We start from the raw sequence: 14,526 nt of genomic DNA on the forward strand, positions 1-14,526 counted from the left end.
ATGTGAATGATTTCACCAGTAAAATAGGTGAATTAGAGAAACAAATTTCCGAATTTTCCCAAAACGAACAATTTTTATTCCATAAGTCCAGGGTTAACTTGGAAATTGACTGATCGGTGCAGGAGAGAATTAACAAAAAGAAACAGAAATATATGAGGGATATATTTATATCCAATTTTCAAATGGAGCTGGAAGGCTACCAATACCAGACCTAACCGTGATCTCTCTGCATCTCAGAGATCATGTGAGGAGTATACCACCCCTATGAGCAGTAATAGAACCTTTTTTAGGGTTGGGAAACAGAAAAGGATCAAGAGAGGGGGAAAGAGAGCTAAGGAATCGAGAGGTTTGGGCATATCCTCGCCAGAATTACTGGGAACGGGGACAGAGCAGGAGAGCTCAGAGATATTAAATGTGATCAATCTAAGTGACCATGTCCTTACGGAAGCCCAAAATCTAATTTTAGGTCTATCCTTCTCCCCCCAGCTATGATATCAACTCGTTTTTCTTGTATAAGGAGCTGTTTCTTTTTTGTAAGAAACTCCTACTTAAGAAACATACCATACAGGCAATATCCCGAGTGAATAGACAATGGTCAATCCCCTATCCTCAATGTCTGATCCGTCCAATCCACATGACGTGACTCCCCTATGTTCAGATCAAAGCACGGAACAAGAGCAGTATCGTGCAGCTATTCTTGATCTAGAAGAGTTACTATCTCCACAATCAGAAACAATATCTATCATGAAACCCAAAAGCTGGTTTATGCCAACAAGAAACATTTGCCCTGTGGTTAATGTCTTTGGAGAATTGGTAATGAGAGATTGTATGAACTTACCTAAGTCTAACCAGAACAATTTAAGGAAATCAGAAAGATTAGCTGTACAGCAGATAAAAGAATAAGACAATATAGTTATTAAACCATCAGACAAGGGAGGTAATGTGGTTATTTGGACATGGGTTATGTATCTAACAGAAGCCTTATAACAACTCAATGACACTTAGGGGCCCATTTACTTACTCGAGTGAAGGAATAGAATAAAAAAAACTTTGAATTTCGAAAAAAAAATTGGCTACTATGACCATCGAATTGGCTACTTCGACCTTTGACTATGACTTCGAATCGAACGATTCAAACTAAAAATCGTTCGACTATTCGATAGTCGAAGTACTGTCTCTTTAAAAAAAACTGACCCCCCTAGTTCGCAACTTAAAACCTACCGAGGTGCCATGTTAGCCTATGGGGAAGGTCCCCATAGGCTTTGTAACAATTTTTAGGTTGAAGAAAAATCGTTCGATCAAAGGATTTAATCGTTTGATCAAACTATTTGCGGTAAATCCTTCGACTTCGATATTCAAAGGATTTACATTCGGTAGTCGAATATTGAGGTTTAATTAACCCTCGATATTAGACCCTATGTAAATTTGCCCCTTAATGTTACAGAAAATTACATCATGACCCAACAACCAATTTCCGATCACTATACAACACTTATTACTGATGGATATCAAACTGGCTTTATTAGTAAAACCGAACACAAAGCCCCTTTGAATGTATTTTCCACTACTCCAACATTCTATATGTTGCCTACGATACATAAGAATATTTCCAAACCACCTGGCCGCCCTATTGTTATCAGGCAATGGACATTTATGTGAAAAGGCAAGTCAATATATAGATTTGAAACTAAGGAAATTTGTGCTGATCCTTCCCTCATACATAAGAGACACAGGGGATTTACTATGCAAACTACAACATATTAAAGTGTGAGTTGTGATGTGGAATCACTATACTCATCCATTTTGCATGGAAAGTGATTGGGGTAGCCAATTTATAGATTTTATGGCGGATTTGCTTGACTTTTGTCTAAACCATAACTTTTTGTCTTAAATGAAATATACTACCTACAAACGAGAGGTGTGGAAATGGGGGCTGCATTTGCACCCACTTATGCAAACCTCTTTATGGGTTGGTGGGAAGCTTATTGGATTTTTGATGTCTCACTATACCCAATACATATCAGGCTGGTCTCATTACATTGATGATCTAGTGTTTCTCTGGACTGGAGAATTTCTTAAATCACTAAATGACAATGATCTAAATGTCAGGTTAACACACAGTATAAGTGATCATCATATTGATTTTTTGGATGTTACCCTCATAATAAATGAGAATGGTACAATCTCAACAGATCGGTTCCGCAAGGCCAGGCCACTAACTCTATTTTACATTTTCAAAGCCATCACTCAACATCTACCAAAAAAGGCATTGCAGTGGGTGAGTTCATAAGACTTCAACGTAATTGCTCTGACCTGGCCACTTTTAAAAACTCTCTGTGGAACTCACGGAACGCCTAAATGCAAAGGGTTATTTCCGCACCCTGGTTCGTAGGGCCTATTCAAGAGCCCTTGCAACTCCGGGGGCCAATCTGTTCAATAAACCCAAGGGCATTAAAAACATTTATGCACATCCAGTATATTTCATTGGTACTTATTGTAAACAATGGCCAATGATTAACTCAGTACTTCAGAAACATTGGCACATATTACTCACTGAGCCAACCTCTGCTGCATCACTAGGACCCCTGTCCACAAACATGTTGCCGGAGGGCACCCAATCTGCGGGATTGTTTGGTGAAAAGTCAGACCAATACGGAGTGGCACCTTTCCCTGTGGAAAATGTAGTTATATGTCTAACCAGTTGTAATAAAACCTACCTGCCCTGGTGGTCTAGTGGGGCGGAGGGGACGCCCGCCGTGTGGTCCTCTTCCTGCGCCATCTTGCCTTCCTTAGGGCGCGCGCTGTTTATAGGCGCAAACACGCTGGCGTGTTCGCACCAGCGCGTTTTGTCGCGAATGTGCACGTTTTTGGCGTGAATTCTTTCCCCTATAAAAGGCCCATTCTGACTGCAGACAGATGCCCATGATAGAACTTGGTTTCTTGTGGTTCCCTGTAGCCTTGTGCATCTGATCTGTATTCTGTCTGTTTGATTACCCGTGTTTGACCCAGCCTGTTCCTGACTACTCTGCATTCTGTATCCTGACCCTCACCTGCCTACTACAACTCTTCCAGCATAACCCCTTGATTGACAACCCGGTTTGACCCTTGCCTGCTTGACGATTCTGATATCCACCTGCCTCAACCCAGCCTGTCTGACCATCCTTCAGCCTAATCCTTTTGCACCGTTACCTACGGCACAAAAGACTTTGCTAACAGCCGTGCCCCTTTGCCAGCCAGGTGGCACCCAAGTAAGCCGAGGGCTCCTCCTGAAGCCCAACTGTGGTCACACTACTGGTGAAGCCGAGCTGAGACCATAACATCACCCATGGTTTCACCTGCAACACAGATCGTGTAATTTATATGCTCAGTTGCACTCGTGACAAGATCTATATTGGCCAGACCAATCAGGCTCTCAAAAAAAGAATTTTAGAACACGTAGCCAGTATTGAGAATGAGTTGGAATGGATCAAATGGAAGAAGAAATTGCCCCCAGTTAGTTGACACTTTTTTGAGCATCACAACAATTCCAGTAGAGGATTGAAAGCTACTGGTTTATCTAAAATATCCTTAGAAATTAGAGGGGGTGACTTAGAATCAACACTCTCTTAGCCAAGGAGAGTGAATGGATTTTCAACATGAATACCATGAGCCCCAATGAGTTAAATGAAAGTATCATCATGAATGTTTTTATTTGAAGCCAATATCTAATTCCATACATCAATGTATGTAAGATATTTATTTGTCCTATACACATATCTTATGGTCATATATGGGACCAACTGTGTACCTGATATGTCGCATTCACCGTGGACATATAGTTTCTATTTACATACTCTTGTCTGTTTAAATCATGGAATAATTATATATATATATTGATACAATTGTTGCACAATACTCACTTATGATAAGGATTACATAACACTGTAGCTTCTCAGCAACAATAAATGGGCGTGGCTAACCCTCTCCCTTTCTCCCCATTGGCTCATAGGGATATATGATGCTCTGGAGGCGCCTATTTATACACATAGTCCAAACCGCGCTGCTTCATGCCCTTGACATATTCGTTGAGCGAGCGAAACGCGGGTCAGGTGCTCGATTTCTTTTAGATCAATTATGCAGGGTTTCTTGATGCAAAGCTCATACCGATTTATGCGGGGACAACTTGCTTATGGTGGGGGCTGCTACAGATTAGGAAGCACAGCAGAACTGACACTGTGCGGGGTTAACTCGCTGTTTATGGGGGCTGGCGCGGGGTAACAAGCACGGCATAACCGGCATTGTGTGGGGAACTTCGGAACTCCTTAGTTTAAAGACACACTGGTTTAGTGCGGATGCGCTTCCGATTCTCCTTATTGGGTATCAATCAAGCCGAGCCGAATGCAAGCCCCTGGGGTTGGTGGTGGTTGATCCTGTTTGTCTGCACAAACTGCTCCGAATTTTTGAAAGGCCTTTAGTTGATTCCGGTGAGGGTATGTTTCAGGCATTTCGCCAATACCGTTTTGGTTAACCCTTCAGTTCAACTTCAACACGTTGCCCATACTAACCAAAGTCCTATTTGTAATTTTAAAATTCCCTATACTCTGGACGTATTCTTATATTATACCAATAAAAGTTATGTTTTACTTTAATCTGTTCAAGGGGATTATTATGGAATACTGATTGGGGTGGTGCAATTTCTAAAGTCAACTTTTCTCTTTAAACCCTACTTTACATTAATCCATTTGACCTTGCACAACATTTGTTGTTTCTCTATGGTGGAAGGTGCTCCCTATCCAATTTATTTATAGTACTTAACCTATACATGATAAACTACAGTAAAGGCCAAGATTACAGTTTTACCAGCAATGTACCCCGCCAGTAAACCTGGAATTGCTAATAGTCATATTGGAGTTAATTGTGGATGTAGATACAGTGTATTGTATATAAAGCTATAGATCATGTGCCATTGAGTATGTTATATCTGGAAGGCAGGTTCATTTGCCTGATACTGACCAATAAAAGCAGAAATGTAATTAATTAGCCCCAGAGACTGACCCTTAACAGCATGTGAGCAGGGCTAATCTCTAGTCACTGCCTGACAGATATACAGACACCATCTAACTCTAGAGGTCAGGGAGCTAATGAATAGGAGAGACAGTCACATCTATAATGCAGAGAGAGCTCAGTCTGACACACACTTCATTTACCAGGTTCTTTCCTCTACTTGAAGCTTTGACGTCCGCACATTCTGCTTCACTTTCCCTTTCCAGATGCAGCACCCGAAAGCCAATTGGTAGCTATGACCGACGTAGCCAATCAGAAGCCAATATACTCTATTCTGAATGCAACTCAATGGCAATATGAAAGTGAGACCTGGACACTGTGTGCTGTTTGTTGTGATATTAGTGGGATCTGGTCTGCTTTTAACATATAACTTGCCTTAATTGGGCCTGAAGGTGTCCTGTGGCATCTTTATGGGCCACCGATAGCCATGGGGCAGCCACACCATCTGCACTTAGTTGTCCGGATTTTACAACCAAACTGTTATTTTTAGCATGAAGCCCACCCTAGAGGTGATTGGATAAAGCCCTATAGTGACTGGCATAACTACTTATACAGGGGCAGGGGCCCGGCGTCTGCTGTATCATAGACCCCCGACCCGTTTTTTACCTTCAAATTAGCGTCATGGTCCGGGAGGTGCAGGACAGGTCAGGAGGGGGGCCAGGGGAGGAGGACTGTTGACGTCGGGCCCTCTCTGTAGATTGTTTTGCATGGGGGGCCCACCCTACCAAGATATGTCACTGCTTATAGTAGACTATAATGTTTGCTATAGGTCTAGTAACCAATATCAGCCAATCCGTGGCAACATTAGTTGGCCTGAAAACATCCAATTGGTCGCTGGGAGATTATAGACTTGCAGAGACAATTTTAGCAGAGCATCAGAGGGGCCCACTGTGGGCAATATCATAGGAGATATACTGTAAATTTATAATGTGCTACCTAGCCTTTGCTGAACTGCAACTCTAACGAACAGCGTGAAGGCCAAATGTTGGGTATCCTTGATTTAGATTATAACGGCCACTTTTAATGAGGTCCCCCTGCTTTACTGTATGTCCCTCATCTGCATCATGATTCCTATAATACACAATGCCATAGGGAACACATAGGGAATCTGCAGACACTTACCTGTTGTGCATGTGATGATCCAGCACAGAATGTGCCTGACTGACAACGTTCCTCCCACACAGTTCTTCATGCTGTGTCCAGATGCAGCACATTTATTCCAAAGTAATTTGTTTGAAAATGTGTTGGCCAAAACAAGCTCTTGGGGGTCGCTAGCGTGAGGAAGCCTGCACTAGCCAGGCAGGGTGCATTATATTTTTTATAAGGGTGCAGGGAGGCTTGTTAAGTGCTGAGAGAGCTGCTGTCCATTAGTCTGAATGAGCGGAGCTCTCCGTGGTGCTGGAGCTGATACAACTGGAGATTGTGTCTGTCCGTGGTGCTGAAGAGTTCAGTGCAATCAGCCTCCTCAGGGAACCCGGATATATCTGCTTTTATTATACCCTGTTTTCTCTTGGAAGAATGCCTGCGAGAAAGAAGGAAGAGTGTTCATATATAAATAGGTGCCTCGGAGATTAACTCTTGCAAGTCATCCTTTCTGTAAATGAGTCGACTCTGTTTCTACAGTGAGACGCTTTACCACTATTCCATCAAATTAGATTGTGAATTATCCAAACTTGATTCGAGTTTTATCATACTCTGGCCCTTTAAATACTCGAATTCAACTATTTGACACCTAATACCTGCCAAATTACTGTATAAGTCAATGGGAGAGGTCCAGGGATCAATTTGGTAATGTTTATTATAGCCTTCCTGACATTCGAGTTTTTTAAATTCAAATCAAGTTTTTATAATTCGAATCAAATTCGTTTTGAGTTTTCGCATTGTTTAAATTCGTTCGATTTTATTAATACATTTCGACTAGTCGCATTTAGAAGTTATCGGAGTTTACAAAAACTAACATGAATTTGAAATTCGACCCTTGATAAATGTGCCTCTACATTTGCAGCTGCTGCTGAGCGTGAACTTGCAACAACCGTTTATATCTGGTGTCAGTCGCCAATTGTGTAATGGTGACCTTAAAGGGGAAGTAAAGCCTAACTAAAGAAGTAGCTAGAAATGTTGTACATGATGTTTTGTGCTTCTGTACCAGCCCAAGGCAACAACAGCCCTTTAGCAGTAAGGGTCTGTAAAGATTCTGGTATCTTTTTGGAAGCATTTCAGCTCCCTCTATTGGGTGGATTGGATAACAGTGCTTGCTCAGTGCATCTTCTGGGTGTGCATAGAACTCTCCATGCATATAACTGACTGATAGAGAAATCACACCTTTAAAGGAGAACTAAACCCCTCAATAAGAAAAACCCCATCCACTACAGTAGACAGTCCCCCCTCCTAGCTTTCTCCCCACATTATTCTAAAAAGTGTCCCTGAATATTATGCTCACTTTATGCAGAGTAGCACAGTGTAGCACATATGCTCCATCTTCCGCATATTCTTCTGTAAGGAAATTCCAACACGAAGGTTGGGCTCCGCAGGGACACTTTTTGGAATAATGTACTATGCTGGGAGGAAGCAGGGAGGGGGGAATATCTAGGCTTTTCTTATTGGGGGAGGGGTTCCATTCTCCTTTAATAGGTATATGAAGATACCAGTAACCTTGTATGGTCTCTCTTGCTGAGAAGACATCCAGCCTTTACTTGAATCTATCTAATGTATCAGCCAGTACAAGCATTTCAAGGAGAGAATTCCATAACAACACGTCTCTGAAGACTCTCATTGCCTTACTTTAGTTTAATATGCTTAGAAAAACGGACATCCCTGGATATTAGAAGACTATGTACCTCTAGAGGTGCAAACTACAACTCCCACTAACCCTACCCTAGAGGTGGAGGCCATAGCTTTACCTGTTTTCACATTAAAGGCTTCATGTTTCAAGCTTTGATGTGTCATATGAATCACAGCGCAAGGTGCACAGCCAGGATCTCACACAACACAAATGTGTGAAACGTGTGCGAATTCACCAGCAAACTCCAGTAAATATGGCAAAAAAATAAAAACCTTTTATGTTCTCAGAACGCCAAAGAATACAATAATCAGGCCTCAAATCAACTTCATCATCGGCTCACATGAGATGCCATAAAAACCGAATGATTGGTAATCAAAAGAGCGGGTAATTTCATCTTCACAAAACGCAACCCCCCCCCCCCCCAGCATCACGCCTTTGCTGAATCACTCGCTGCACAATACAGGCCCTTCTGAGAAGTAAATAACTCATAGAAAGTCTATTAATTTACTCGTTCACCGATATCTTAAAGGTGCAACAGCATAATTCCACTTTCTGCTCTGATGAATGGAACCTATGAACTGCTATTTGACCTGAGCAATGAATCCATGCGCAGCAGAAAGGGTTAAAGAATCAGCTGAGTCAGGAGAACCCACGTTCTTTTTGGGGGTACCTGGGACTGCACTTTGGAGCTTTAAACATCCATTTAACTGAACAATTGGGGTGAATAGCATCCACATCATAGCCAAAACTATATTATTAATATCTCAGAAATAAAGTCCATTTGTTCACCCGCCTTCCTCGCTGAAATTAGGGTGAGATGTCTCAAAAAAAAAACCCAGATTGCTACTGGGATAGTTGTAGCTCCCTGATGGGGTGAGGAATGCATCCACTCAGCACTGAAACAGTTAAAGCAACAAAAGCAGCCAGAGTTACCCAAAAGTGATATCTCATGCTATGCCACATAGTTATCCCTGGAGCCACGGGCCCATTCATATGTGTAATAAGACTAATGATGAGGCTCAGTAGACCTTTTAATACCCAACAGCGGCTGCATCAATATCTGTGATACCCGAGATGACTGAGAAGATAATTCTAAACCAAATCCAACGTGTCAGCTTCTAGTTGTGCTGCATCTCCGCTCCTCAGTGACACTTATACCATAGAAATCACATGTCACATCTGTACCCGAGGCACCGGCAGCTCCAGAGTTCTGTTACTCACTGACAATGTATTTAATCTAGGGCTCTATTAATAGTGATAGATTGATAGAGTGCGATAGATATAGAGGGATAGACAGATGAAAGATATATGATAGAGATATATAGAGAGATGATAGAGAGAGAGAGATAGATGATAGAGAGATGATAGAGAAATGATAGCAACATGATAGAGAGATAGATGCTAGAGAGAGAGAGGATAGCTAGATGGATAGACAAAGATAGCTCAGAGATAGAGAGATATAGAGGGGCAAATTCACTAAAGGACGAAGTGCCTAACGCTAACGTTAATTCGCTAGTGTAGCGCATTTTCGTAAGTTTGTCGATTCACTAACGGACACTGGCGTAAATTCGCTAGTGTTACTTCGCACCCTTATGCCTGGCGAATTTGCGCAAAGAACGTAACTGCGCAAATTCACTAACGCGCGCATTTTTCTGAACGCTACCTTTTACGCCAGACTTCCTTTCGCCACCTCAGACCAGGCGAAGCGCAATAGAGTAGATAGGGATTGCTTCAAAAAAAGGTAAAAAGTCCCAAAAAACGCTGGCGTTTTTTCTTGTTTTATGGGTGATAGGCTGAAAAAGATCGACATTTTTTTCGGGGCTCCCCTCCTTCCCCCCTACATTTCCTAACTCATGGCACCTAACTATACAGTGGGCACATGTGTAGGGCAAAATAATTTTATTTGCTGTTTTGAAGGTTTCCCAGGCTTGTGTAGTGATGCTACATATTCCTCCATTGTAACTTCAATTTGGCGCCGTGTGCAAATTAACCATCGCTAGCGTAACTTCGCTTTGCTTGGCGAATTAACGCTAGTGCAACTTCGCAACCTTACTCTTCCCCTGAGCGCAACTTTGGACTGTAGTGAATTTGCGTAGCGCTGGCGAAAATACGCCTGGCGAAGTGCGGGCGAAGCGGACGCTGGGGCAACTACGAATCTCAGTGAATTTGCCCCATAGAGAGAGATAGAATAATGACAGATATATACTGAGAGTGGAGGCAGGTAGTGCTGGGAGAATTCAATAGGAGAATCACTAGTTCTCTTTGTGGCACCAGGGCTCAATCCCAGCACCGCTCTCCATAATTAACCTTTATTTATACCTCATTAATGAACTCCACTTAAAGCTGTTCATTACTTAACCTATGAATCTGTTCAAGTTCTAAAAGTATATGATTATCATACAGGTATGGTATCCGCTATCCAGATAGATCCGAATTACAGAAAGGCCGTCTCCCATAGACTCCATTTTATCCAAATTTTAAAAAAGGATTTCTTTTTCCTGTGTAATAATAAAACAGTCGCTTGAACTTGATCCCAACTAAGATATAATTAATCCTTATTGGAGGCAAAACCAGCCTATTGGGTTAATTTAATGATTTTCTAGTAGACTTAAGGTATGAAGATACAAATTATGGAAAGATCCATTATCCAGAAAGCTCCAAGCATTCTGGATGACAGGTTCCTGTAGAAGTTAAGGTATGTGATAATACATGTGCCAAATCCTTATCATTCCCATATTTACATTGTCTCTTTGCCTGGAGTGACAGACACAATGATAAAATGCTGTTCCCCCGAACTCTAGAGAATATACGAAATCCTTCCATGAAATGTGTGATTAATATTTGTCAGTTTTTCTTCCACAATCAGGAGGAAGATTGTGTCCCAGGAACCAGCAGTGGGATAAATAATAAAACTCTCTTATCCACCTCATTAATAAGGTTCCTGACTGTATCTATCAGGGCAGGCTGAAAGGGTTAAACACATCAAACATTCACAGTGTCTGCTGCTACTGTAATGTGTGTGTGTAGTATTAATATTAGGAGGATTGTTAATATAATCAGGATTAATATAATTAGGACTGTTAATATTAGGATTAACATGATTAGGATTAATATAATTAGAACAGTTAATATAATTAGGATAATCAGCAGTGCTAGAGTGTGTGACTTCAGAAACCCAAATACACTCATAGTTACACAGCTGTTAAAAGCCACATTTTATAGTCACTTATAGTCACAGTATAGTCACTTATAGTCACAGTATAGTCACTTATAGTCACAGTATAGTCACTTATAGTCACAGTATAGTCACTTATACAGGACACAGTATAGTCACTTATAGTCACAGTATAGTCACTTATACAGGACACAGTATAGTCACTTATAGTCACAGTATAGTCACTTATACAGGACACAGTAGTCACTTATAGTCACAGTATAGTCACTTATAGTCACAGTATAGTCACTTATAGTCACAGTATAGTCAATTATAGAGGACACAGTATAGTCACTTATAGTCACAGTATAGTCACTTATAGAGGACACAGTATAGTCACTTATAGTCACAGTATAGTCACTTATAGAGGACACAGTATAGTCACTTATAGTCACAGTATAGTCACTTATACAGGACACAGTATAGTAATGGGAATCAGAGGTCCGGAACCTATTTTACATTTCTGGACAGGTTGAAACTGTCCAAACTTACCTTTCCCAACCCTTTATGCAGGTTTATTAGAAGCACTTACCGGTTTCATATGTAAATCCAGAGACTCCAGTTGTGCGTGTTCATTCTATGACCGAGGGGTCCGACAAAAATGCATTTATATCCCGTTGGTGCCAAATAAACGGAGCTCCTGATTAAAGTCCTAGGAGAATACAGCACCCAAGGTCCATAAGAGTTGGCTCCAGCACAATTCCTTGGCTCCAGAGATTTTAAGCCCAAACTTTGTGGCTGTGTTGGTTGTGGGTATTCCCGATCCATGCAGGTTTGTATCCAGAATAAAAGCAGGAGGGAATGGGAGCAGCTTGATAAAAGTGGCTCCGACTTGGAAATGCTCTGTCCATAGATTGAATGAGGAGGAGGAGGAGCAAACTGGTCCAACCTGCTCCAGCTTCAACTCAAGGTGGGGGAGGAAGAAGAGACCCACCAATTCTGGCTCATAACTGTACATTCATATGATTTATCTGCACAATCCCAGCCCCGGCTTCACCAAACCCTCTAGTTATGGATGTGATAATGATTTAGTATAATCAGTAAATATTATACTTACAATTATAAGAGCTCATCTTCTATAGGAGCCACCCTGTTCGCCGTTTCATTGGTAAAAACGCTTCAGTACCCTGGCAGCCGAGACTGTAAAGCAAACACAGGAAAGTCCCACAGATGTAAAGTGCTAGCTCTTCTGCCAGGGAGAGAGAAAGGCAGATCCTGTAGTACAGGCAGCGATGGCTCCTGTACAGATGTGAGCAGGTGATGCTGAGAGACACTAGGGGGCGCCATTGGAACACTAAGCAGTTGAGTTTCGCTTGATGGTTTCTGGCTAAACTAATATTGGAAATTGTGAAATACAACTCAGTGGTTAATAAACTATTGATTTTACTTTATTGACAAGCATGGCTTAATACACAGTGAAGTATAAAACATAAATCAGTTTGGGAAAGATTTATTAAAAATTCCTTTCTAGGGTGGACGTGTAACTCTTTGTGTTCTGGTACCAGTTCAGGTAACTGATTTGTATGAAATCCCAGGAGACTGACCCATGGCTCTCTAACTCATTCTCTGCCCCGGCTGCTCATCCCATCCCATCCCATGCCTGAGACTTACATGACGTTGATTAAGTTTGCTCATAGTCTGTACAGAGAGATCCCATAAAACTATGGCAGCATAGGTATTCCCTGTACTAAGCACAATTCAGCAGGAACAGTCCTCTAAGTTTGCTCATAGTCTGTACAGAGAGATCCCATAAAACTATGGCAGCATAGGTATTCCCTGTACTAAGCACAATTCAGCAGGAACAGTCCCCTAAGTTTGCTCATAGTCTGTACAGAGAGATCCCATAAAACTATGGCACTAGCATAGGTATTCCCTGTACTAAGCACAATTCAGCAGGAACAGTCCCCTAAGTTTGCTCATACTCTGTACAGAGAGATCCCATAAAACTATGGCAGCATAGGTATTCCCTGTACTAAGCACAATTCAGCAGGAACAGTCCCTAAGTTTGCTCATAGTCTGTACAGAGAGATCCCATAAAACTATGGCAGCATAGGTATTCCCCTGTACTAAGCACAATTCAGCAGGAACAGTCCCCTAAGTTTGCTCATAGTCTGTACAGAGAGATCCCATAAAACTATGGCAGCATAGGTATTCCCTGTACTAAGCACAATTCAGCAGGAACAGTCCTCTAAGTTTGCTCATAGTCTGTACAGAGAGATCCCATAAAACTATGGCAGCATAGGTATTCCCTGTACTAAGCACAATTCAGCAGGAACAGTCCTCTAAGTTTGCTCATAGTCTGTACAGAGAGATCCCATAAAACTATGGCAGCATAGGTATTCCCTGTACTAAGCACAATTCAGCAGGAACAGTCCTCTAAGTTTGCTCATAGTCTGTACAGAGAGATCCCATAAAACTATGGCAGCATAGGTATTCCCTGTACTAAGCACAATTCAGCAGGAACAGTCCTCTAAGTTTGCTCATAGTCTGTACAGAGAGATCCCATAAAACTATGGCAGCATAGGTATTCCCTGTACTAAGCACAATTCAGCAGGAACAGTCCCCTAAGTTTGCTCATAGTCTGTACAGAGAGATCCCATAAAACTATGGCACTAGCATAGGTATTCCCACTAAGCACAATTCAGCAGGAACAGTCCCCTAAGTTTGCTCATACTCTGTACAGAGAGATCCCATAAAACTATGGCAGCATAGGTATTCCCTGTACTAAGCACAATTCAGCAGGAACAGTCCCTAAGTTTGCTCATAGTCTGTACAGAGAGATCCCATAAAAATATGGCAGCATAGGTATTCCCCTGTACTAAGCACAATTCAGCAGGAACAGTCCCCTAAGTTTGCTCATAGTCTGTACAGAGAGATCCCATAAAACTATGGCAGCATAGGTATTCCCTGTACTAAGCACAATTCAGCAGGAACAGTCCTCTAAGTTTGCTCATAGTCTGTACAGAGAGATCCCATAAAACTATGGCAGCATAGGTATTCCCCTGTACTAAGCACAATTCAGCAGGAACAGTCCCCTAAGTTTGCTCATAGTCTGTACAGAGAGATCCCATAAAACTATGGCAGCATAGGTATTCCCTGTACTAAGCACAATTCAGCAGGAACAGTCCTCTAAGTTTGCTCATAGTCTGTACAGAGAGATCCCATAAAACTATGGCAGCATAGGTATTCCCTGTACTAAGCACAATTCAGCAGGAACAGTCCTCTAAGTTTGCTCATAGTCTGTACAGAGAGATCCCATAAAACTATGGCAGCATAGGTATTCCCTGTACTAAGCACAATTCAGCAGGAACAGTCCCCTAAGTTTGCTCATAGTCTGTACAGAGAGATCCCATAAAACTATGGCAGCATAGGTATTCCCCTGTACTAAGCACAATTCAGCAGGAACAGTCCCCTAAGTTTGCTCATAGTCTGTACAGAGAGATCCCATAAAACTATGGCAGCATAGGTATTCCCTGTACTAAGCACA

The 14,526-nt window shown here is 41.8% G+C and overlaps 1 protein-coding gene across 1 annotated transcript in view; it reads right to left on the bottom strand.

Annotated features, from left to right (window-relative positions):
* chrna2.S (cholinergic receptor, nicotinic alpha 2 S homeolog) overlaps nt 1-11,922 on the bottom strand; it is a 49,912-nt gene extending 37,990 nt beyond the window's left edge. The window contains exons 1-2 of the mRNA XM_018266045.2: nt 11,572-11,922; nt 6,166-6,565 (exon numbers count right to left, since the gene is read on the bottom strand). Of these exons, the coding sequence (XP_018121534.1) occupies nt 6,166-6,235 (70 nt within the window). The 5' untranslated portion in view covers nt 6,236-6,565; nt 11,572-11,922. The remainder of the gene's footprint in view (nt 1-6,165; nt 6,566-11,571) is intronic.
* Between the last annotated feature and the right edge of the window lie 2,604 nt (nt 11,923-14,526).

Source organism: Xenopus laevis, chromosome 5S, assembly GCF_017654675.1.
Source record: "Xenopus laevis strain J_2021 chromosome 5S, Xenopus_laevis_v10.1, whole genome shotgun sequence".
Lineage (NCBI taxonomy): Eukaryota > Metazoa > Chordata > Amphibia > Anura > Pipidae > Xenopus > Xenopus laevis.